The sequence below is a fragment of the Lethenteron reissneri genome, chromosome 31 (assembly GCF_015708825.2).
Source record: "Lethenteron reissneri isolate LAM-NWPU_2019-01 chromosome 31, ASM1570882v1, whole genome shotgun sequence".
NCBI classification, from domain to species: domain Eukaryota; kingdom Metazoa; phylum Chordata; class Hyperoartia; order Petromyzontiformes; family Petromyzontidae; genus Lethenteron; species Lethenteron reissneri.
In genome coordinates this window covers 6193027-6219918 of record NC_083809.1, presented here as the reverse complement: position 1 = coordinate 6219918, position 26892 = coordinate 6193027, and the positions used below count along the sequence as shown (strand labels likewise).

Genomic DNA, 26892 nt, shown 5'->3' with positions numbered 1-26892 from the left:
CCACCTCCCCTTCACCAACCCGCAATGACCAGCACGGTAAAGTATGGTCAAACAGCCCCCCGTGGAGATGCCTTATCCAACAATATGATAAGTGTCGCGTTTATGAGAATAACGCACGACGGTGAAGTATAACAGTTTTATTTCGAGCATAACACAACCAGTAAAAAGTGAAAAGGTTACTCCTCCAACAGGAAATGTCATTTGGCAAAAAAACGCTCAATAAGGAGGAGTGCATTAATCTCCGAATGCGAAACACACCATTTGTAACTCTGCTGGTGTAACCAGTGAATGGCTGATCTTTCTCGGTGGTTTGTATTCAAAGTAGACGTTCCAGTGCCCTACACAAATGAGATTTGCATTCGTGTAAAAAAATATAAACAGTACAAAACAAATTTCGATCACAAAACGAACACGTACATGCAAACTGTCGTACTGCGTATTCAATGACCGTGTACAATGTTAACGTTACACGCGTGTTCACATACGCGCAACACGGAGTGTAAAAGAAGGTGCAACGATTGGGGTATCCAAAAAATATGACGGCAGCTTTATAACGAAATGTCGCCGTTCAAGGATTTGCGAGCAAAACAATCGACTCTTGTTTCACGTGACAGTACGGTGACATGTAGCAGCCTCTTAGTGGACGGAGGGCGTCACGAGAAGCCATGAACACAACATGCCTCCCAATAAATCGATGTTTATCAACGCTTCGTTACATCCCCATCTAAAAAGTAAAAACGGTAAGAAATAGTAGAATCTTCGATGCAAGCGAGCGTTGCCATTTGCCAATTGGGTATTTTTGTTTGAACGTTTAAGCTATTTTCGCAATGTAATATCAAAAAGTACATTTACATCTCATGCTCTTATGCTGTTGACCGGCACGAGAGGCAACATGTATATGGTAAAGCCAAAAGGGATGTCAATGGCGTTATTTCTACTGTCAAGCAAAGCGGCCCATGGGGGGGAGGGAGGGGGGTGAAGATGCGGGGCCGAGGCAAATCAGTATTTCATCCCGACACCGTGAAATCAAAGCACGCTTCCCACCCCCCCCCCCCCCCCAAAAGCGCGCGGGGCCCAGGGCGGTCGCCCCGATTCGCCGTGTACCCTAGAGGGACGCCTCTTGTGTGGACAGTAATATGTACAGGTCAAATGAACCGTGGCCCAAACAGGAGCACGTTCCCTTTGAACGTAACCTATGAACCTAGCAATGGAATGCGCTCCAGCTGACCTCCGATGGAAGAAGTTCAATCCATTATTTGTATGTGGTCATGACCAAGATTAAGGTTGAGGGAGGGTGCCTAGAGTTGATTTAGTTCATGGGAGGCCATCGATTAAAATACAATTCCTTCCCTGCAATTTTGACCAGCACTCGGCCAATTCAAAACACTCCACTGTTATGAACCTTGGTCGTCGGTTCCAGGTTTTTAAAGGCGCCGTACAAGTTGTAAAGCTGAGTAAGTGAAAACGAACACAATTTTTCATTTCGGCACACATAGCGATGGGATGGTTTTAATGGCCAATTTGCCCCGATAGGATCGATTACGCTGGTACAGTATTACGTTTTAACCACCATAAAACTATATACTTTTGGAGGAACCTCAAAATATCTTCGACCCCGGGCTACAGCTCTTGCGTGAATCCGGCCTTATGCATGGCTAGATACGGGTAAATGTCAAAATGATCTATAGGAGTGTGACGAAGTGGACATCGTGTGACTCCACCAGACGACAGATCATGCCTTTACATGGTCATGCAAAGGTGTACACACTTGTCTTCACATTCATATCAAGAGCTCTGCAATATCACCAAGACATACATACATGTGCTAATGCTTTGTATTGCTTTGAAAGACTGCTGTGCAAGGCGCCTAATAAGTGCAAATTAATATTATTGAATAATTAACATGCACAATGTTATACTCAACGCTCTAAGAACTCTGTTATTGTGATGATATCGATGAAAGCGAATAATTATATAATTATAATCCAATCATCACCTCGACAGTCAGTGTATACTTCGGTACATTTTAGTTGATGTTGCTTGAGTTTATTTATGGTTAGATCGTCATCTAAGTATGTATATTTTACCCAGAACCCTCCACCGAAGCCAATCAAATCAAGTGTCACGTGGGACTCATGTACCAGTTAATTTGCTTTTTGATAAAAGCAAGCAAAATTTCGACACATTTTAGCATATTTAGTTGATGTTATAGCTTCATGACTTGATTCCCTAAACACAGAAGTGTGCATTAATTTTGTAACATACTGTCGTTGTTAAAGTGGTGGGGACTCTCATGTCCTTAATGACAGAAGTGTGAAATACAGACACACAGACATAGGTACATGGGGTAAAATGTCAAAAAGGTAAAGGTGGAGGCCTAAAAAAAATGCCTTGCTTGTGCCACTGCTGGAGGAAGGCCTCCACTAGGAGGCACCTCCAGAGAGCCCCTCTCGAGGGTGTTTTTGCCCGACTGTTCTGGGAACAAGGTGAGGGTACCCACACATTTTACCCCAATGCACACGACCTGCCCATCGACTGTAGTGTAACCATTCATACGACGAGTTGAACAGAGGCACCGAGTAATGTCCCAACGGTTTCACCTGCCACGTGGCGAGATGGAATCGAGCCGGCAACGTCTGGATTTTAACTCCGGTTGTGCTGCCCATTACACCGTGGCAGGAAATAGGTAAGAGATCAAACGGACTATTTCATAAATTAAAAACTACCCATTACCGGCATACAAAACAAATAGTATGTAATTTGCTGGGCGAGCAAAACTTTTTTTGTTGGAGACAACTCCACAAACATTGTTCTTTGTTTTTATAATGCACGACCATGTGAATCCAGAGGTCAAGCACGCAATGGCACATGCATAGTTGACCTTATGGGCACACACTGGGGTACGTACACTGCACCTCCAGCTACCCAAGGACGAATGGCACACAGGCGCGCACACACACAATGCAATGTGCGCGTGCGAGCGTGTTTGTTGTTACCCGCCGTTATGGGGAGCGGTGGTGTAGTGGTTAGCACGCTGCCACTACACTACCGCTACCAATCTGGCGACCCGGGTTCGATTCCCGCTCTCGGCGAACACCCAGTGACGATTATCTGAACCGGTCCTGGGCCTCCCCTAGGTCGACTCAGCCACAAATGAGTACCTGGTGCGATGTAAACATCGCCGTTAGGGAGACAAATGCGGCCGGGCGTGGTGTTGGCCACCCACCCCTTCGTGTGCCGTGCCGGCCTTTATAGGTGCTCGCTAGCAGCACTTGCCCCTACAGTCTGTGAAGGCTATACGGGTGGTCTTTGTCTTTGTTACCCGCCGTGACATTCAAAAGCAAAATTAAACAGGCGGAGGAGTGCATGCTGGGGGCGCGCTTGGAATTGCACCAAGATGTGGAACACACAGATTGTAGAAGGTACAAAAGTTATCACACCGTTAAGAAAAACGAGACATTTGAGTGGGCTTTACCTAGCCAGCGGTCGAGACTTACGGCAGAGCACCATCCAAGGGAGGGAATACGCCCGAGGGGATATCGACTGGGGAGTTTGAACGATGAAATCGGTTCGAGCCAAGCGACCGCCCTGGTTAATACCTCGCGTGTTTATCAACTATGCGTCTGTTTGACCGCTGGCTTTTAAGATATCCCACGACTTACAAAACAAGCGAGTCGGCCATGTGTGCCGGATCACGCTACAAAATTTGATAAATATGCAAATTATATTCTTGGTTCTTTCGGTAAAGTCACGTATTATTTCCCTTCTACGTGACTTTACCGAAAGACCCAAGAATAGGAATCCCTGCAGTCACGAAAGCTTTAAATCGAAATATGCAAATTAATTAATTGGGAGGCCAAATTGCTACATGTATAATGGCCGCTTGCTGGCCTGTTCCTGCGTTGACTTGATGCCTCACAGGGGCTCCTCTGCCGCATGCACTCTACGGGAGGCAAAGTATAAAGGTGTCCAGTGATGACGACGACGACAAAAGCACAGAGCGTAGTTGGGGAAAGGTGCGAATACTCAAGCATGAGCAATGCAGAGAACACAACCACAGCAAGAGCCGGCATGAAACACAACCAAGCACAGACAATTGAACGTACACAACCATCGACTTTTACCACAATCTCTGGTATCGCAGACCTCTTGACATGCATGTGCAATAATATACTACCTCAACCATGGCCTGAATTTGAGAGGTCTAATGTGAATGTAGTGAACTGGATATATTTTGTACAATTCAGGAAAATGCGTCTCAAATGTGAAAGGGTTTCAACATTTGCAATGTAAATGTAGTGATCTGTCATAAATGTGAGATCACCTTATTCCAAGTAATGACATCCAGCCTCTTGTGATCGATACACAACTAAGCAGTATGTAAAAAACACAAAAGGTTATTTTCATCTATCGTTAGTTGTCGATAATATTTCAAATGTATAGTACTTATAATTCAAATTTATAATGCGCATTCCATCCCAAGGACCCCAAAAAGCTTTACTTATGAAACGTGAAGGAACACAACACGGGCGATCCATGGAGAACTAAGATGATGATTTTTAGACTTCCAGTAAGTATATCTTCAACGTTGAGAAGAAACCAATTTGCAAGGCCAAAAGCCTGCAAGTAACTTTAATCGAAGACAAACTGTACGATAGAAGACCCACACGTCTACTCGAAAACATTGGAAAACCTTCATAAAATGTACCAAAACGCAGTATTCGCAAAACACACATTTTTGTTGTCGTTATTCAGTGCAGAGAAACTGCTCTACCACAGCACTGTATTAAAGTTAAAAAAAGAAAACGTTTCATACTGCGGGGGAAAAATGCATTTAAAAAAATTGTCAATAACTTTCCGATGTTTTCGGGTTGTGGCGTTGTGCTGTTGGACACGATAACCCTCACGATCCACGCAGTGCTGGGAGTCCCTCGCTCCAACGGTGGGTTCAAGAAGAGGGCGGTACACGAATGCCATTTCGACGCGCACATCGTGGGCGGTAGGGAACGACGTAAACCGGCGTGTCGTTACACAAGGCCGCGATGAGTCTCTCGCCGGAGTGATGTAAACAGCTCTCCGTTGGTGTTGTGTTTTTTCTGCAAGTTTCCCGAATTCGTGATGTTCAACCGAACCGATTCACTTCCTTAAAAGAAACTCCCGAGCGCATGGAGCGATAGACAACGGACATCGTGCCGAACAACAAGCGCGGTACGGAAAAAAAAACAAATCGCAGAGCTGCACGACACAGCCGCAAAGACCCAACTCGGCAGGACGAGAGAGAAAAAACGTCGTAAATAACTGGCTCCCAATTGGCGAAGCTTTCTATTTATCCTTCATCATAAGTTTTGATATCCTCACCCATAGCCTCATGCTAAAAATGTACCAAGACATTTATAGATGGCTAATCTAGGGTTTTCTTTTTTTCCCCCAATTTTCATGGACTCCACATAGATTCAAATATCTATCCTGTTCCCAGCTCTGTAACTTTTATCCGATTGCTAAATATTTTTCCACTTGCTCACCCAAAAGGAAGCTCCCATCTCCCGCTGATGCATATTATACGTACGTGAGTGTGTGTGTGTACAATTGAGTCTGGCCACAAGCTACAAAACAAACTATGCAGATAAATAATATCACATCCCAGTAAAATTAGGTCATTTAAATAACTTAAATCTCTCATTTGAACCCAAAAACAAGTTTCAATATTACGCCACTATCAACAATGTCTGGGGTTTTTGCTTTTTGTCTTCCAAGAATAGGACTGCGGTCATCCCCCGACACTGTCCAGACCGAGTTCCTCTTCAGCACGTCACTGAAGGAGATGAAGCTGGGTCAAAGGTCACAACCGGGTACCCGATACCCGTACCCTACCCGATACCCGGCTACCCGTACCCAGCCGGGTACGGGTACGGGTACCCATTTGCGACCCTGGTGTGGCCGAGTATGGGTACGGGTAAGGAATCAAAACCCGTTTGCGACCTCTGAGCTGGGCCAATGAACCACTAAACCGTGGCTTATTTGAAAGGTCAGTAAAATCTAACTTAATAACATCTCCTGTAGCCAATAAAATCAATATGATTTAGAACAAAGATGGAAAACGCAATGTACACAAATACAGAAAATGTGAATGCATCCCCAACACTTGCCCATGCCCCACAAAGCCCCTTACACCACTGTTCCACCGGCACATCTGGGCCGAGCCAGCACGGGGGGACCTCACCAGAACACGTGGCTTTTTCCACTGACTTTTTTTCCACGCGGAGCCAGAAGCAAACCGTGATACTTTGGGCCTCAACAGACATCTGGCTTTTTGGGCCAAGCAGGGTCATTCACGGGGCCTAATGCACGTGGCCCACTGTGAGGACGGCACCACTGCTTCGCCTGCACGCATCTCAGAGCGTTAATTGCGCGTGGAGTCTAGTGTTCACGGCTTGGGTTCTGCAGTGGAAAAAAAACAACACTGGCGCCCCTTTGAACATGTGCCGAGCTGACTCGGCACGGCTTGGTTGTGCAGTGGATAAGGGGTATAAGAGACCAGCTGATTTTAATACAACTTCTTCTATCAAAATCAATAATGAATGAGATTTCCACTCAAACTACTTGCGACTCTGGACTCCCCTCTGTCCTTCACACTGTTGTAAACTTGCTTAATTGCCACGTAAGACCAGCAGCCACTGTTAGGTTCTGTATGCGGACTTTAGCAAATGCACGCACGGTGGAAACACCTATGGCATTAAGATCTCTGTGTTTACTGCATTTGCATGGGTGTGTACAATTTAATATCCGCCAAGTTGGCGTACATGACGTGGATTGGAATGTCGAAAGCCATAGCACGTGGCATTGTTATCGGGGAGTTAAGTAAAAACAAAGAAGAAGTCAACGGCTGTCGGTCAAGGGACGGGAGATTTCCGACGACTAGTACGGTCTGTAGTTTTCAAATGAAGTGTAGCCAGAGTTGTAGACTTTTTGGCGTGGCGACGGGAAGTCCCGGGTCTTGAATCCTGGCTGCCCCATCCTGGGCGCGCAGCCTCTCAGCGGAGAGCCCCTCAATAACGAGGGGATTTGCCTGTGAAGCTTATTGCCTGCAACACAAAACACGCGTTCTCAGACAGGACCAAGGGGACCGTATAGCAAGGAATTGACGTAAGATGGACACACCACCGGGCAAAAGGAAACCCGGGAGACCCGAGACCACTTGGCGCAAGACCGCGAAGGACGAGCTTGGCGGCAGCGATCGACCTCCCTCGGGGCGAGGGCTCAACATGTTGCCGAGGACAGGGAGAAGTGGAGGGAACTCATTGTGGCCTCGTGTCTCACGGGATGAAGGAGATTAACTAACTCGCACAAAACACGTCACGCAAATTATTGTAGTCGTAATAATAATTAGGAAATTAATGAAAGGTGCAGCGCTTAGATTACATGCTCATGCCACTGCTGACAGAAGGAAGCTGTGGAGAGCCCCTCCAGAGGGTATTTGGCCTACTCTTCCACACTGGTTAGATTTCTTCTAAGTCACGGGCGTTTTATGTACAGTAATCCCTCGCCACTTCGCGGTTCAAGTTTCGCGGCCTCAGTGCATCGCGAATTTTTCGAACTGATTTAAAGACCTCATTATACCTGTGCAGTAACACCATCATCATCATCATTCATCATCACATTCATCGAACTGCACAGGTCTGTCATCGTCGTCATTGTCATCGTCATTGTCATCGTCGTCGTCGTCATTACTGGAGTCAAGTCTCAAGATACTACTGTCATTGGTGAGTGTAGAACACCATAATACGTATCGTATGAGAGAGAGAGAGAGAATGTATAATATTAAGGTTTTATAATTAAATAGATTTAAGTAAAAAATATATATAAAGTATAAATATACATATTTGAAACATTCTGGTACCCACACACACATATACGGAAATTCCTAGGGGGCCAATCCTACTTCGCGGATTTTCACCTATCGCGAGGGGTTCCGGTCCCCATTAACCGCGATAAACGAGGGACCACTGTATAGGTTATTATTAGCTGGCCAGGTGCCGCCGAGTTTCCAACATATGTATGTAGAAGTTTTTGCGCACCGTACGTAGCCAACCGTGCTAATCGGAGGTGCGGGGTTATTTTACCGTTCCGGTACAACTTAGGCGAGCCGGATTTTGCACTGAGCTGGACCAGGTCAGCTAATTAACAAAACATCTCAAAATGTAAATAATAAATGTCAAAAATAAATAGGATCAAATACACACTACATTATTTGGATTATGCCATGTAAAATATGACACGTACTAAAATGCACTCAAATGTGTTATAGTGTATATAATGTGTAAAATCTGTATAAGTGTGTTACATTTTAGAGACGGGGGAGGAGTGATGGGGATGGAGGGGAGGGGTGTTAGGGGGAAGGCAATGGGGGGGAGAGGGGTGGTGGGTGATGGGGGAGGGGATGGGCTGAAGATTTTGATGAGGAGTAATATATATGTAAAACCATTGTAATCATTCTAAGCATTATCACGGTATAGACTAACCTGCACGGGCATCCACGAAACCATCCTTCTGGATAAAAGAAGAAAAAATTTAATGTAGTACCACAATTAAAAATTAAGAACCGTACCTTTTTCAGTATTGTTTACGTTTAGTATATGAATGTAAAATGAATTATAAAAAATATGTTAAACGTGAGCAGTACACCATAAACATGTTTTTTTATAGATATATATTTTAATATATAAAGTTAATTCAATGCTAACGAAGGTTACTACTTGTTAATTCAAATTTAAAAAAGAAAAAAAGCATCAAATAACGATTCTGAACAAAGCTTTTAAGGGACACATACGTGATTTCTCAAGTGCTCAGCAAACTGGGTCAAGAGTCTTAACTCTCCGTTGTTTTCCAGTTTTCTACAATAAAGTAACAGAGCTCTCCAACGTGCCGAGGAGCTGAAGGATCTCCCAGCCCGTGGAACGTATCGTTGGACATTGTGTCGAACGGAACGTGGTAACAGCCAGGAAAGACGCGTCGGAGAGCCGCACGGCACAGCCGCAAAAACCCACGCGGTAGCATTACCATGTGGTTGTCGTGGAGGCGATATTGCAACAGCGCTTGTGCGAGAACGTTCGAAGCCTTCAGGGCCACGCTTGCTTCTTCTTCCCCACAGATCTTGAAGTTCACCTGCAGGGCGACACGCACGGGACAGAGAAGATACGATCCTTGAGTTTAAGCGCCAATTCCAAATCGTGAACAGACATTTGCCACGATTTAAAATGTGAGTAGATGAATAAACCACTTACGAGCGAGTTCAAAACATCCAGGTTGGTAATCCTCCTCCTAGGTGATGGCCGGAATTCATGCTGCAATCACAAAAGCCGTTGCAATTTTTCCATAATTTTATCCTGTGCTGTCCGCGTCATGTCACGAGACAAAATTACAATACGTTTCAATCTTTCGCAGAGCAGTGCAATTGTCTGTGTTAAGAGAACAGCCCACGGAAGTGGATATCACAGAGCTCCTGCTGAGATCAGCTGGCCTGGGAATGCCTGATAATTCCTCAGGAAGAGTTAGTCTGTCGCCAGGGAAAGGGGAGGTCTGGACCGCCCTACACAACACGCTGCCGCCGCGACCATCACCAGGACAAGTGGATTGAGATGTGAACGAACGAAGAGAACGGCCCATGGAAGAGGCCATCACAGGGCACCTGGTGAGACCCCCATAACGTTATGCAACATTATAAAGCAATGCTGGTCAGAATTCAGTGAAAAATTTAGAAAACACGAATAATGTCCGTTGTAATGTTTTTGATCAAGTTTGACTCGCCGGTTGACGTCGATGCATTTTCTATGCATTTAGAGGGTACAGGATATTAGGGGAGAACCCCCATTCGCACCCCCCCCCCCTGGCAATGTGTTGTAGCACGCCCTTACCACCTTTCCCCTATATATTTTTTTCTAATGTATTTCTGAAATGATGTACGCAGCCCCGGCATGCCGGCTGCTTTGACTCACTTGAGTGTGAGTGTGTGAATAAACGATTTATTTACACGTGGAGTGGCTGGTGTGGTGCATTATGGACCGGGTAACCAGAGTTCGATTCCCAGTCACCCCGAACAGAGAGTGGCGAACGATAACTTAAACCTGTCCTGTCTGCCCCCTTCGCACACCCACAGTAACCAGCAGAGTGAGGTATGGTCAAACAATTCCCACCACTCACATGGCAAGGGGAGGCCTGCCTTCATCCAGGAGTGGATTGGCAAAGATCTGTAAATTCGTTTTATTGTTGCACTACAAAACAAAAGGAATATAACCTAATATTGTGAAATTACAATTTAGATCAAATTCGCCTATTAAAATAATCTATATTTCACTAAATTGTGTATGTATCGAACCAAGGTGTACATGAGACAGAGAATCAGAGAAACCATTTACGGCACATACCCAGTCGTAGTTGTTTCTGTCAGAATAATACATATCCGGGTCCTGTCTGTACTTTGTCCTGTGACACCACAAAGGAAGAAAAAAGTGTTTGAATAACCATAAGGATTTTAAATTTCGATTTAAAGCTTTCGTGACTGCAGGGATTCATATTCTTGGTTCTTTCGGTAAAGTCACGTAGAAGGGAAATAATAAAATAATTAAAATAAAACAAAATTCTCACGACGTTTCGATTACAACACAAGCAATCATCATCAGGTGTGAAAACCACAGCAAGAAAATTGTATTGTTTTATTTTTATTATTTTATTATTCCCCTTCTACGTGACTTTACCAAAAGAACCAAGAATATAACCATAAGGATGTACATTTATCAGGTGCTTTTAAATGCCCCAGCAACTCAAAGCACCGTACATCTCATCTAAACCATTGCAGTGCCCTGCTGCAGCCTATCCAAGGGAACCCCAGTGGTAGCTATGTCTGCGTGCGGCACAAGGTGAACACATACAGCGCTGGTCCGCCAGGAGGGGACATGTTTACATACAATTGTATGAAAACCTACACCACTAATGTTATGGCCACACCAAGCAAATACTATGTTTTTTAAAGCCAACAATAATGACTACTTCATAAACGTTTTCAAATGAAGGCATCTCAAGGTGCCATACAATGCAATAGTATTAACAGAAAAACAGCAGCAGAGGGCAGTGCAGAAAAATCCCAACCTACATTGGCCAACTTGGTGAAATACGGTCAAATAACCCACTTGACCGACACGGTGTGGGGGAGGGGAAAGCCCTCATCCATCAGTGGACTGACAAAGGTGCCGTGCACGTACGTATACGTGCACACACAGTGTACGTGCGCTGCGAGCCGTACCAGGAGTTGGCATGTGAGTGAGGCCCGGGCGGGTGACCTCTGCTGTACGGCCGCCCTCCGAGCATTCCGCGGCCCGCGAACCCAGCGCGTTCTGCAGGCCCTCCCCCGCGGCCTGCGAACGCTCCGAATCCTCGTCCACGCATCCCTCGCCCAGGCGGCCCCCCGGGCCCCCCGAAACCACCGCGTGGCATCCCTCCTCCAGAACAGAGACAAAGATCCCCCGTGTAGCCTTTAACAGACTGTCGGGGCAAGTGCCGTTAGCGAGCACCTATGAAGGCCGGCACTGCACACGAGGGGGTGGGTTGGCCAGCACCACGCCCGGCCGCCTTTGTTCCCTCAGTGGCGATGTTTACACACTGCACTAGGTACTCATTTGAGGTCGAATCGACCTAGGGGAGGCCCAGGACCAGTTCAAATAATTGTCACTGGTGTTGGACGTCAGCCGGAATCGAACTCGGGTTGCAAGGTTTGTAGCACAATGCGTTAACCACTACACTACCGCTCCTCCACAACACACACACATGCATAGCAACGGTGATAATACAGGAAGCGATGATGATGAAAGTAACAATGACGGTGAGACTGGAGGTGATGGTAGTGATGGTAGGGACAATGATGGTGGTGTGGGTGGATCACTGAGTGTGTGAGTGGTTGAGTAGACAGCTGAGTGTGAGAGTGGGTGGATAACGAAGCATCTGAATGGGTGGATATGATGCAGACCACTGCTCGGAGATATCGGTGAAGGAAACAGCCATGCCTCAATGGCCCAAAAGGCCAAGGCCAGAGAGGAAGACGCGAGGTCTCTGTTTTGAACTGAGTCAAAAATCAGATGTTGTTCTTACTTCCCATCGTTCCAGGGAATGACCAGTTGTTGAGACCCTGGCCACACTGGGCCACTTTATGCTTCAGGGTCTCCTTCACTGTTAGCGCAAAAACATCATACAGGTGGTCACAGGTAACGACACAAGGCAACCAGGGCATACAGAGAATTGGATTGTTGCGAAATGGCGATCCTGTACGATAGGGGCGGTGGCATGGCCTAGCGGTGGCGCATTCGTCGTTTGTTGCAGAGGTGCACAGTTATAAATCTAGCAGCCACTCTTGATTAACACTGCTGGTGTATTCATCGTAAAAACACAGTGGACGTTAAAGATCCCGTGGCGTCATTTGTACGAGTAGACCAAATTACCCGCAAATGACTCAATTGGGCTGAAACGTAGTAGAACATAAGTGTGCGTTAATGCGGCCTGCCAAATTGTTTTTGAAAACCCTATTTGGCCCTCGGTGAGGAAAAGATTCCACCCACCCCTGGAAGAGGCCAATACATAGGTTGTGTGTGAGACATTCCTCTTAATGTCGTGACCTTTCTTAATGTGACAACAAACATGGTGGCGTATTAGCGTCAAACTGAGCGCGGCTCATTTATGAAACAAAGTGAAAGGATAAAGCGTGACTGTCCTTTTACGAATGCTGGAACTGATATATGGCGAAGTGGCTTTTCTGTAGCGTAACATCGTTTACCTTCTGTTGATCTCTTTGTGGCTTTAGTGCTGTCTACATTGGGGAAGCAAACAGGCGGCTTGAATGAGTCGCCCTTTTCAATTTTCAACTGAGCAACGCAGCACAATGCCAAACAAGAGCACGTATCACCAGGTCAGAACGCGCGCGCGCACACACACAGGCATGTGCATTACATCGTAATTTAACACAACAGTGCACGACAATATGGAATGATAACCGTAAAGGAATACACATTACGGTTCAAATTATTAAATTGCATTTTTTCGTTGGAGAACAGTCCATGGAAACGGATATAACAGAGCTGCATGCGGGAACCCTTCAAGTGCCATACGGTCTACAAAGTAGGTGGGGTAGTGCTGTATGACAGTCAATCCTATATTTTTATTCTTAGAGCTGTAATTTAGCAAAATGAAGTGCAGAACCAACTTTAATGTAACACAGTCGATCACTGATTATCCGGTGCGGGATTATCCGGCTTCCAACATTATCCAGCAGTCCTGGGCCGATCCGGTGAAAACGGGCAAAACTGCTTCAAAGGCTGCATCAATCCGGCGATCATCAAAAACATTGTTGTTGAAACAAGAGTGTAGTATGTACATCACCCCATGCAGTCTTTGAGATTGTAGTGGTAAGTACGGTACAGTAAATACAGTACCTTTTTACAGGATTTTTTTTCTATTTGTATGTTTATGTATACCAACTTCACATAGTAAACAAATGTAAAACACTAAAAAAACATATACATTACACCTAAAAACATGTTATACAAGAATGTGCCAAAATAATATATTTTTAATAATTATGTGATTATCCACCGTTTTTGAAAATCCCGTGCCCCCTTCCCCCTCCCGGAAGCTACCGGATAATCGATGATCTATGGTAGTTTGTTCCGTGCAGTCATTGGAGACCAGACGGAGGCCATGCACTCGCTGCACTTTGAGAACCTCGTGTAATCACAGGTGGCTGCCAGGATTCAAATCCAGGATCTCAGCGGTTCCGACTCAGCACTTTAAGCTCTGAGCCACCTGCCCCCCCTCCTAATACGCATTGCATTTAAGCACACTATTGTGAGAATGTTTACTTTGAATGTCTTGGGCCCCTCAGCTTTTAGGATCCGCTCAGCTTCTTTCCGCACCACATCTGCTCTCTCCGTCTTTGACATTTCCGCTTGAACGGAAACGTCATTGTCCGGATGATAGGTTCGCTGCGAAAATAACGATACACGTACTGGAATGACAAAATAAGTCATTGGTATGAATGTATGTTGAACTTCTTTCGCACCGTACGTAGTCAACCGTGTCAATCGAGGGTGCGGCATGTCAAGCAAGCATGGGAACAACCAGGGATCAAGGACGAATTCAGATGTGTCTGTAACCAGATACAGCAGTGATTTATTTTCCCGCTTCACAAACCCACACTGAACCAGCATGGGTGAAGTATGGTCAAAAATAATTATATTCATATTATTGTCATTATTACGCTGCACGTGTCAGTCGTACTGGATGAAGTTTGATGGGGGACCTGGGGATGTTATAGGTTATAGGGGCCACACAGTTTTGGGAGTTGTTTGACCATACTTCACCATGTTGGTCAGCATGGGTTGGTGAATGGGGTGGCTGGAGAACGGCAGTGTCACGGTTAGCGTACAGTAATATGAGCTCAATTCCTGCCAACATCATCGATGGCCATCCGTACCGGTCCTGACTCAGCCTCAACTGGTGCTCATTTGAGGCTGAGTCGGCCTAGGGGAAGTCCAGGACTGGGAAGACAAAGGTGGCTGGGCATGGTGCTGGGCGCACCACCAATTCATGCGCCGTACCTGCCTTCACAGGTACTCACCAACAGCAATTGCCCCAAGCGTCTTGATGGCTACTCTGTGGATCATTGTCTTTGAGAGAAGGGTAGATTGTTCAGATATCACCCACCACTGATGATTCCACAAATAAACCTGAAATTGATGTTAGTCGTGGCCAGGAATTGAACGCAGGTGGCCAGGATCATAGCGCAGCGCGCTAACCACTGTACCACTAGCAGCCCAAATTACATCTTACGAGCTAACGTTGAAGCATAAATACAACGAACATTTGAAAGGTACTCACGATATACTTCATTCTGTGCTTGACGCTGATAAGGTGAACAATGATGTTGAACATGGTTGAAGAGACATTGCAAAGTTCGCATGAAAAGTAGGACTGAGAGGGGCAGTTGCCGTTACGATGTTCCATGATTAACTCCAAGCCTGCACACACAAACACACAAACCAGTGCCAAAGTTTCTCATGGTTACATGCACTGCCAGAGACAATTTGCCAGCAATTATTTCCACAAATCTCCATTGCAAAAGCATGGCATTTGGGAGTTGGCTTACCTAAGTAAGGCTCCGATTTGTCCTGGGCATCTAGGTGATCTTGAAAACCTTAAGAGCAAGACGAGTGTTATTAGGAGGCAAGCATAATGAGAGGTCACTGCAGGGATTGTAGCATTAAACAGAGGGACGTGTACCTATTTGCTAAGTAATTTATAAAGAGCTGAAAAATATCTGCAGTAATTTTGGTTCGATCCTGTTTGACATTTTAATAGCGATCCATTCTTTGTAGTAAATGCGTATCGCTGCCACGAAGGTTTTTTGCAGTTTTGCTGCACAGTTAGTTATCCGATGTGTTTATTTTTTTTCGGGGTTGTAGCGCATGTTGTGTTTGGCACGATGTCCGATGTTTCACTCCATGTGCTGGGAGCTTCTGAAGATGCATTGAAGAAGTGGATATTGTTATAACGTTTCCTGAAGGCAGCCAGTCGGCCAAAATATTCTAACAGTGAAAATACGCGATAATTGTCGTTTACGAACCTGTTATTTATGATATTTTATGTTATTCTTCAAAAACGCAACCCATACAGTAGTTAATTTTAGCATAAATTAAGGTGCCACTTGTTTCCATCAGTTACCTTTAATTAAATACACGCGCAAATTAATGTTTTGTTATTCTGATGAGGAAATTACAATTGGAATTTCCGAAATGAATAATAATTCCATCCGTGTAAGGATATACACAATACTTCTACAGCAGCTACAAATGTGATCTAATCACTTTGGCTCAAGATATACAATATATACTTCTACGGCAGCTAAAAATGTCATCTAAATCACTTTGGCTCAAGATATACAATCTATATTTATACTGCATTCCCACAGGTTTTTGCGCAGCCATTCCAGGTCAGTCCTGCAACAGCCAATCAGAGCTTGGGTTCTGTCTAGATGTTGACTTTGTAGACTCCACACTCCACCCTCCACCCCTAGGTCTGATGATTTGGCGAGCTTACGGTGGTATCCCACCTGATGACGGACGCTTGTGTTGCGCCCGAAACGTCGCGATCTATTTTATTTTATACCTGCGTGACTTTACCGAAAGAACCAAAGAGTATGGATTCCTGCAGTCACGAAAGCTTCAAATCAAGACTAATATTTATTATTTGGATATTTTTTCTGCCATTTCTTTGCTTACAAAAAACAGACCTCTGATATTGACCTTTAAATTGAGAGATGCTATTGACCCCGTGATGTCACGACTGTGTTTGAAGGTGGTCAAGTTGAAGGCGAGTGTATAGCAGCACCCTTGAGCTAAATAAGCCCAGAGTATCATGGTGATGCTGGTGTCATGGTTAGCACAATGGACTCGTGGTTATAGCTCGTTCGATCTCCCGGTGTGGCAGATTAATCGATGGAGCAGGTTTCTTATATCCCCCCCGCCTGCAGTATACATGGGTACAACCACAGCAGTTAGGCTGCAAGCCGTCTGGCCTGCGTACAAGAGGAGGCCAAATACCCTTGTTAAGAGAGGTTCCCTAAAGCTCAGTCTAGTAGAGGGCCCTTCCGCCAGCTATAGTTTGTAAAATAAATTGCAGGGCTTTGCCTTTGTATGTATGATTTAATTTCTTCCGCACCGTATCTTTATCACCTTTTAATCACGACAGGCTCGCAAGCTACCTACCATGGGAATCTGGGCTCGGACCACGTTTACAGTTCACTCACTGGCCAAGTTGGGCTACAAAGTGTGCACGGAAAGGTAAGAAATGAGGCATCAAAGGTAAACAAAGACCTTCTTACCTTTCCCTTCCAGCTTCACTATTTTTGGTGAGTGACCATTTTCATCCACAACTTTTGCGGTCATTTTATTTATGTTTACCTGAGTCAAAAAATAACATGTTTAAAGTTCACATAGAGAAATTCAACAATGTACTGATGAGCAAAACATTTAGAAAAAAACAAGCATTTCATAACAACAAAAATAGATACTCTGGGCCAAATGCATCACCGAACCGATACTTGGTCTCAGAAGTGACATACAGCGCAACATCTAGTTTTATTTTGCCACGCATGCAAGTGCTGTCAGACTGCTGTTGCTGTGGGAAGGTGATATACAAATAGGCATTACAGCAAACACAGACAGAAAAGGCCAAGAAAACACCAAGTTGGCATCGTTATAATTTAACACTTGAGTCATTCCATGCCAAATCACCCAGATATCAGGAACCATCCAGTATCACAATCTCCATTTTTTTCCCTTTGGTTCTCAGCTTTAGTACTTTGAAACTAGGTCATAGACAATATTTCAGTTCTATCGGCCAATTATTTCAGCCAGAATGAACATTTACACATGAAGCGAGTTAATCATCTACATTTAAAAATATATATTTTGGGTGCATTTTCACAATGGAATATTGCAAAACGAATTAAGCCATGTTCCGGATATTTTTGTAAGTTATTTACCAAAATCTAAAAGTTGTATACTTTTTAGAAAATTGCCTTTGCAGAAGACTATCGTAATGTGTGCAGAAAAATTACCTCAAAATAATATTTCGTACCTTTGTGAGTGAATACATTTTTTCCTGTCCAGGTAATCACAGTAATTCACTTGAAATGTGTTTTCTAACAGTGTATTAACAGCTATTTACCATCTTCTTGGTTCTTTCGGTAAAGTCACGTAGAAGGGAAGTAATAAAATAATACAAAAAATATATAATAAAATAATTCTCACGACGTTTCGGCGGCCACAAACGTCGTGAAAATTATTTTATTATGTTTTATTTTTATTATTTTATTACTTCCCTTCTACGTGACTTTACCGAAAGAACCAAGATGAATCCCTGCAGTCACGAAAGCTTTAAATCGAGCTATTTACCAGTACAAAACAATAAGAAGCAAACAGTCAAATTGGCAGATGACATGGCACTCCATTCGTACACATTGCAATGGAGGTTTCAAGACAACACAAACTGCTCACATGGCTCTGATTTGTGTGGTGCATTTAGGTTTTTTTTTATTATTATTATCAAATTTTGCAAATAAAAAGTCTTCCTATCATATGAATCAGGTCCTGCAAACACGGTTGTGTTGATGTATTAATCCACAAACTGTCACCACGTCTGTTTACATAATCGTAAAGAAAACTTTTTTTATTTTACCAGCTAAGGCCCACTGAGCTATACAGCTCTTTTTCAGAAGTGACCTGGCCACAAATGATCGCTCAACAAAGTGGCTTATCATGTGGAAATTTCTCGCAGCCAAATCATCTAAACACATCTTGATTCTGAATGTGGAGGGAAAAAAACGGAGGATCCGGAGAAAAACCCACACAACCATGGGGAGAACATGCAAACTCCAAATATACAGCAGCTCAGGGTCGGGATCGAACCCATGACCTCCTGCATACCAGGTGAGGGAGTTAACATCTCACCGCTGCGGTGACCCATCGTAGGTACCACATACCTGCTCAAGTGACCAACCCTCAGTCTCCATCACCTCCTTAGCTATCGGCATGAGTTTCTTTATGTTTTCAGCCGTCTTGACGCTGTCAACCTCGGCAGTGGCCAGCTTGGTTGGGTAGAAAGTATTCTTGGGGAAAATGGGTAAAAGAACAAAAAGTTAACTTAGGAAAAGATAGCTGTGATAATTATAGGGCACAAAGTGATGACATATTTAAACCTTTACCAGTTGCATGTAAATCACATAAACAAAAGTATATATGACATGGCAATTTTTTGTTTAACTACACGCAGATCTCGCTTTGCGTGACCCCATAGAATGCCGATTCGTGACAGCGCTCTTTGTCCTGGAGAATTTATTTTAACAAAACAAATGAGAAAATACTATAAAAAAATTACAAAGTGCTTACAAGTGAGAACACGCAACAGCGCTGTCCGAGAAAATGTAGCCTCCTCCATGATTCGGTCATGTATGTTGAACTTATTTCACACCGTACGTAGCCAACCGTGCTAATCGGAGTTGCGGGAGAGAGCGACGTTTGCTCTCAGCTAACCACAACCCATCCCCCGCGATTTTTGATTATCACAATTTGTAGTCACGATTACATTTAAAAAACAATCGATTTGTTTAGCCAGGTGAGAACTCACGAGACCAGGCTAGAGTCTCAGGCTCCACCTAAAAGAAACCCCACCTGAGAATTTTACACTGACGGCACCACTAAGATTAAGGTCCTGGAGTTCTTCCCTGAGAGTGACCCCAGATTGGGAGCACTCATGAGTACAGTACATAATACTTACCGATGTTATTAAACCTTCTTGGTTCTTTCGGTAAAGTCACGTAGAAGGAAAGTAATAAAATAATAAAAATAAAACATAATAAAATAATTCTCACGACGTTTCGGCCACAACGCAAGCAGCCGTCCTCAAGTGAAGACCAGGTCTGTCGGGGAGACAGCGTCGCTGAGGACGGCTGCTTGCGTTGTGGCCGAAACGTCGTGAGAATTATTTTATTGTGTTTTATTTTTATTATTTTATTATTTCCCTTCTACGTGACTTTACCGAAAGAACCAAGAAGATGAATCCCTGCAGTCACGAAAGCTTTAAATCGATGTTATTAAAATAAATGATCATTTTTATTTATTAAATATTATAATCAGCGCTATTACCGATACCCCAATGAAGCCCTCATATATTGCTCATAGGAAAGAATTAACGCTGTAGGGAACGCATCCCCATATATAGTGGTATGATCCCTTTTAGCGCCGATACCATGAGCGATCACTTCTCCAGGAACACATTTTGAGTGCTAAGCGAGGTCTGCCTTTATACAACTGTACACTGAACAATGTAAACGGCCACCTGATGTGATTCATGAAGTCGCAATCTGTGAACATTATAAATGTGTTCAGTGCAGATTAACGTCGTTTGTCCAATCTGTATGGGATTGAGTGTTACCCCCTCGCATGCATGGCCTTTACCCCGGGAGCTCCAATTTCCTCCCACATGTATATACACTCGTGGCTTTCAAGAGCAATATTATCCAGCATATGTTTCAACAAGCCAACACTGGATCGGTTTTGACTTTCTGTGTCTCATAAGCAGTCAAGGCTAGTTAAATAAATGCCGCTGGGCTGCTCGATGTTATTGGCAAGATCACCCCGTCTAAATTATATAATGCCCTCTAATAACACGCGAGTTTGTACACCGGGAGATTAGGTTTGTGGAACACACCAGGTATTTGTAGATGTGCTTGAACCCACGGATATGGTCCACAGTTGGCTTCATGAGCATGTAACCTTCCGGACAGCACAAGCCGCACACGTAATGCGGCTGCTTGAAAGCTCCGTCCCCACTTTGGTGTTCGGTGAGAAAACTCAGGCCTACTCGCACACAAACAACAAAGAGAGCCCCATGTAGCCTCAATAGACTGTTGGAGCAAGTTCTGTTCGGGAGCACATATGACGACCAGAATGGCACATGAGGGGTCGGGGTGAATCAATCCATGAGACGACCACTACTGACTTCCCCACGAAGTGCTACTCTTATTATCGGCCCCTGAGGGATGATGAGCTGAACCAACCCCCCCAATCAGGAATTGAAGCCGCAATGTTTCGATTGCGAACCGCAAACTCTACCACTGAGCAGCCTGGAGAATTACACAGAAGAGGAAATGTGCTCCCGTATTTGCATTGTGCTAGGACTATGTATGAGACCGTGCTTTCAGCAAAGCTATACGCACCCAATATGGGCATATCCGCTGCCAAATTCTCCAAAAGGGCTCCGATCAGTGGCCCTTGCGCTGTAAATACACAAACATACACAATTACACGAAATACCACGGCACCATAACAACAGTAAAATAGATAATTTCCTTCATATGCCGCGAATCACATTTGGTGTGCACCAATACAGTTTTAGAAACATGAACTAGATCAGGAGACCATTGATCGGATGCATGGCTTGTTCTAGGCTCGGTTAATGGGTTTGGAGTTCTGCTGTGAACGTTATCTGAGAGCAGGTGCTCTGCTTGGCAGACTCACCTTTATCATTAAGGCATTCCTCTGTCTGCAGCAAACCACGGGCATGGTTTCAAACAAATCCAGACACAAACAAGAGAGGAGACAAGGCATTACTCAAACGCTGAGAACATCTATTAGTGCCAAATACTATATGTGCGGTTGTATGTGCGAGTACTTAACAGACATGCAATGGATAAAACACTTATGCTGTGTGTACAGGGCTGTCCAACAGCAGTGTGAAGCTTTGGTTTTCAACGTAACATTATTTTAAAATCCAGGTCAGGTGCTGCATCATATCGCCAAAATTATGTCACTGTAATGGTCGCATTAAACTGTACTCGAGTGATGTCCACAATGCCACGAGAATGCGGCGATGATGTTACCAGTGGGATGATGAGTGAAAGTGATGGACAGCCATGGCATACACAGTATGTAAGCATCAACAAAAGATCAGATATAATTTTTTATCAAGAATGTCCAACTGAACCTTAAGACCCTTTCGGTCTTACGTTTCAGCGAGGTACTGTTTGGCAAGTGGATGCAACCCATCTCTGTAAAGCTTTTGAGTATTTTGCCCTCGTATGCCTGGATATAGTCTCCAGGCACTCCAGTTCCCTACTACAACTCAAAACATTCATGAGCAACACTGGTCAAACATTCCAATCAAGAACGCTCCTGAAATAATATCGAGACTCAGTGAGTTTCCTCTGTAAATTATTATATTGCCACCCACGCATCCCAAAACGCCCTCTTCTGCCACAGATGACAAGCCATAGGCCAGATTTTAATTAAAAAAATTCCATTCACAACTGCCATTCTGGTATTCAGTTCCCCTACCGAGCAGTCGATGTCTGTGACTGCAGTATCTCCGTCCATGTCGCTCATCTCCACGGCCTCAGAGGCATCGCCAATCCCTGACTCAGCCTTCACCCCCTCCTCCTGCACTGCAGCAACAGCAGCAGCAGCAGACGACTCGTCCATGCCCTCATAGGCAATGTCGTCCTCCTCCTCCTCGTCCTCTTCGTAGTCAGGGGGCCACAGGTCTTCTCCGCTCTCCCCGAAGGGGTCATCCGTGGTGAAGTTGACCCCACCCAGCGCTTGTGTATTGTAGTCGCTCGTGTCCATGTCATCCGACATGGTTGCAGCGCTACGGACACAAAGGAAGGTGGATCACGCAGAGATCATCAACAGTATTAGGCATGGACATATATACCCTATGGCCAAATTTCTCACAATTTGCCCGATTTCGTCAAGATCTCGAAAGCTAAGCAGGTTTGAGTCATTGGATCAGTGACCAAGATCAAGATGTCATCGTCACCATATCTGTTGATGCCACGACAACTACAAATGGGTTGGTGACCTCTGCCAGAGCCCTCAACTGGCGTACGGATTCAACAGGTATGTACACTGAACTCTGTTCGCACCGTACGTAGCCAACCGCGCTAATCGGAGGTGCTGCGAAGCTATGCTGTGATCAGCACAGGCTAGTATACAAGCAGTACAATACATAATTGCACCCAAATACGTCTCAACGTCTATTCCACACATTCATACGACTGAAACAACTTGGTCCAGTGGGCAAAGCAATGCACGACCCTCGTGACAAAAAGTCTCAGAACTCAGCGAGACCTTTTTCTAACGCTCTCCAACTAAATGCAATAGCGTTTCTCTCTGCATTGGCTCTGCCAACGTCTGTCTGTGATGGGCAAGAGAAGTATGAATGGAACTTCAGTCGATGGCTGTGTTGCTTCGAGGGACTTAACGCTGTACAAGAGGCCAAACTGTTCAAGGAGTTTCCCGAACCGGAGCCGCTATCCGAGGCCCCCGTGGGGGTCTCACCGTGGCCTAGGAGGCCCTCCACCGACACCACATCACAAATCCAACACTTGGTGTGAGGCCAAAGGCGCGCGTTGGGGAAAACAAAAACACGTTGCAGGGAAGCCATGCGTCGGAATGGTTTTTCTTCATCCCTCCCCGTTTCGAACCGACCAATTGAATCGCGCTCTCTTCGTTCATTCACGCCGTTCAGAAACGTTGACCGCATTTTTGTTTATTTTTTTCAAATAAAAAAAAACTGCAAAGCGTTCAACGCCTGGAAGGTGTTGCAACGCGCAATTCGAATCGCAATTGGTGAAACAAATGAGAACACGAAGAAGACGACGTAGAGCGTTGAGAGAGACACAACGCCGAGGCTTCATGGGCATCGTCCAAACAAACTACGACAGCACTTCAAGAAAAGTGTGGCTCGAACAGGGGGGGGGGAGGGCATTGAAGGGCGATCGATCAATCGATCGATCAATGGATAATAATATTAATAAACGTAGCGACGAATCGACGCAATTGTAACGAGTTCGTTGTTGCGGCCACACTTAGGAGGCGATGTTAATTAAACACCCCGGGGTGCAGGCAGCTAAATCCCTCAATGCTGTGGCCTGACGATATAACAACGACGGCCACACAACAGAGACGACACAGATTTCGCATTCATCTCGTCGACCCCAGGTGACGATTGTCGCATGGAGGGCAGCTGGGACGACGGTGGTGGCGTTTCTGTGATCGCCCATCGGTCGAAATCCAGCGGCTCGTCTCGAGTGGCCCTGGACATGTCTGTGATTAGAATGCAACTCAACAACAGCCGCGAAATGAAGCTTTAATCCGATGTCTGAACGCACGACCATTGTGGTTTGCAGGCGGGCAGGTCTCCCAATGTGACTTCAAAACCAAGCCCCGTGGCACAACCACAACAACAACCACCACCATAACAACAACAACCACAACAACCACCACCACCACAACCTTCAATGTCAGCCGCGGCTGAGCACCACAAAGCACGCACGGCTCACGAGGCTGCTTCGCTTCACTGCGACATCAGCAGCAGCAAATACTCACATAAAGCTCGACTCCTGGGACAAGGTGACCCCCCCACACACACACAGCACACCACACACACCACACACAACCATACACACACCACACACGCACCACACACTACACACCACACACTACACACCCCACACACACACTCCACACACAACCACACACACACCACACACCAGAACACACCACACACATCACACACACCACAACACACCACACACACCCCACACACACCACACATACCACACACACCACACACACCACACACACACCACACACACCACACACACACACCACACACACACCACACACACACACACCACACACACACAACCATACACACACCACACTCACACCACACACACACCACACACACCACACACACACCACACTCACACACACCACACACACACCACACTCACACCACACACACACCACACTCACACCACACACACACCACACACACACACACACCACACACACTCACACACACCACACACACCACACACACCACACACACACCACACACACACCACACACACACCACACACACACCACACACACACCACACACACACCACACACACACACCACACACACACCACACTCACACCACACACACACCACACACACACCACACACACACACCACACACACACAACCATACACACACCACACTCACACCACACTCACACCACACACACCACACTCACACACACCACACACACAACCACACTCACACCACACACACACCACACTCACACCACACACACACCACACACACCACACACACACCACACTCACACACACCACACACACCACACACACCACACACACCACACACACCACACACACACCACACACACACCACACACACACCACACACACACCACACACACACACCACACACACAACCATACACACACACCACACTCACACCACACACACACCACACACACCACACACACAACCACACACACACCACACTCACACCACACACACCACACACACACCACACTCACACACACCACACACACACCACACACACACCACACTCACACCACACACACACCACACACACCACACTCACACACACCACACACACCACACACACACACACCACACACACACACACACCACACACACCACACACACACCACACACACACCACACACACACCACACACACACCACACACACACCACACACACAACCATACACACACCACACACCACACACACACCACACACACACCACACACACAACCACACACACCACACACACACACCACACACACCACACACACACACCACACACACCACACACACACCACACACACCACACACACACCACACACACCACACACACACCACACACACCACACACACACCACACACACCACACACAGCACACACACCACACACACACACCACACACACACCACACACACCACACACACCACACACACACCACACACCACACACACCACACACACACACACACCACACACACACCACACCACCCACACAAACCACACACAACCATACACACACCACACACACACCACACACCACACACACACACCACACACACCACACACACCACACACCACACCACCCACACAAACCACACACACAACAAACAACGACGACGGGTTACGACCCACCTGAATGAAACGTGCCGTGATGTGTGTGATGTGTATATAGTTGTTGTCGTGTGTGTGTATATTTGTGTGTGTATACTTGTTGTGTGTATATTCGTTGTGTGTGTGTATATTTGTGTGTGTATAGTTGTATGTGTGTGTATATTTGTGTGTGTGTGTATATTTGTGTGTGTATATGTGTATATTTGTTGTGTGTGTGTGTATATTTGTGTGTGTATATTTGTGTGTGTATATGTGTATATTTGTTGTGTGTATGTGTGTATACTTGTTGTGTGTATATTTGTGTATGTATATTTGTGTGTGTGTGTATATTTGTGTATGTATATTTGTGTGTGTCTGTACTTGTTGTGTGTGTGTATATTTGTGTGTGTGTGTATATTTGTGTGTGTATATTTGTGTGTGTGTACTTGTTGTGTGTGTGTATATTTGTGTGTGTATATTTGTGTGTGTGTACTTGTTGTGTGTGTGTATATTTGTGTGTGTGTATATTTGTGCGTGTATATTTGTGTATATATATGTGTGTGTACTTGTTGTTGTGTGAATACTGCAGCGGCGGCGGCGGCGGCGTTGGTAGCGAAACCAACCGTAGTAGGTGGTGGAGGCTTCAAGCAGGAGCTGGATTATTGTTGTTGTTGATGATGGTGGTTTAAGCGATGGGCAGGAGGAAGGACGAGAGAGGAAGGACGAAAAAAAGGAAGGACGAGAGAGATGAAGGAGGAGAGAGAGAGAGGAATGAGGAGGAGGTTGAGATTCTACCGATGACGTATTTGGCCATTCGAGAATGACGTCTAAATACTTGCGCCGGATTTGATGTTTTTAGTGAAACATTAAATATATTTATATTACAACTCGACGCTAGGGGGTGCACTTCACTCTCGAGTTCGCTGTGCTGCGGGGTCGACTGCGTTCGTGAATCATTTATCGATTCCCTCCTCATCCTCTGCCAATCCATCGAGGGAATGAGTTGGCCTCGGTGGCTCCTCCCACACAACTCATTCCCTCCCACACAACTCATTCCCTCCGACACAACTCATTCCCTGAGACACAACTCATTCCCTCCCACACAACTCATTCCCTCCCACACAACTCATTCCCTCCGACACAACTCATTCCCTCGGGGGCTCCCGTGATAATTCATTCCCTCCGACACAACTCATTCCCTCCGACACAACTCATTCCCTCCGACATAACTCATTCCCTCGGGGGCTCCCGTGATAACTCATTCCCTCCGACACAACTCATTCCCTCGGGGGCTCCCG

The 26892-nt window shown here is 45.5% G+C and overlaps 2 protein-coding genes across 4 annotated transcripts in view; both read right to left on the bottom strand.

Moving 5' to 3' along the window:
- LOC133349720 (arf-GAP with GTPase, ANK repeat and PH domain-containing protein 1-like) overlaps positions 1–26892 on the bottom strand; it is a 227146-nt gene that overhangs the window by 35411 nt on the left and 164843 nt on the right. The window lies entirely within an intron of this gene.
- LOC133349717 (uncharacterized) lies at positions 123–26477 on the bottom strand. 3 transcript variants are annotated; one of them, XM_061563404.1, is made up of 18 exons: positions 26218–26477; positions 21933–22242; positions 21117–21141; positions 20816–20875; positions 20308–20456; positions 18581–18706; positions 16919–16997; positions 15185–15232; positions 14917–15056; positions 13899–14021; positions 12818–12905; positions 12139–12216; positions 11297–11492; positions 10422–10479; positions 9282–9341; positions 9058–9162; positions 8520–8544; positions 123–7082 (listed from the first exon to the last, which is right to left on the bottom strand). In XM_061563404.1, the coding sequence occupies exons 2-18, from the start codon at positions 22230–22232 to the stop codon at positions 6916–6918; spliced, it is 1827 nt and encodes a 608-aa protein (XP_061419388.1). In that variant the 5' UTR covers positions 22233–22242; positions 26218–26477; the 3' UTR covers positions 123–6915. The 3 variants fall into 3 exon arrangements, with proteins under 3 accessions (XP_061419388.1, XP_061419387.1, XP_061419386.1); XM_061563403.1 differs by having other exon boundaries at positions 8520–8547; positions 11297–11489; positions 26218–26476; XM_061563402.1 differs by having other exon boundaries at positions 8520–8547; positions 26218–26475.

What these genes read in the sequence shown, in the direction of transcription:
- LOC133349717 (XM_061563402.1), bottom strand. Translation starts at nt 22,232, where the DNA reads ATGTCGGATGACATGGACACGAGCGACTACAATACACAAGCGCTGGGT. An exon ending in AGCACAGAATGAAGTATATC is followed by an intron (nt 14,022 to 14,916) that starts GTGAGTACCTTT and finishes TTATTTTCGCAG; the next exon opens with CGAACCTATCATCCGGACAA. An exon ending in ACAGAAACAACTACGACTGG is followed by an intron (nt 9,342 to 10,421) that starts GTATGTGCCGTA and finishes TTGTGATTGCAG; the next exon opens with CATGAATTCCGGCCATCACC.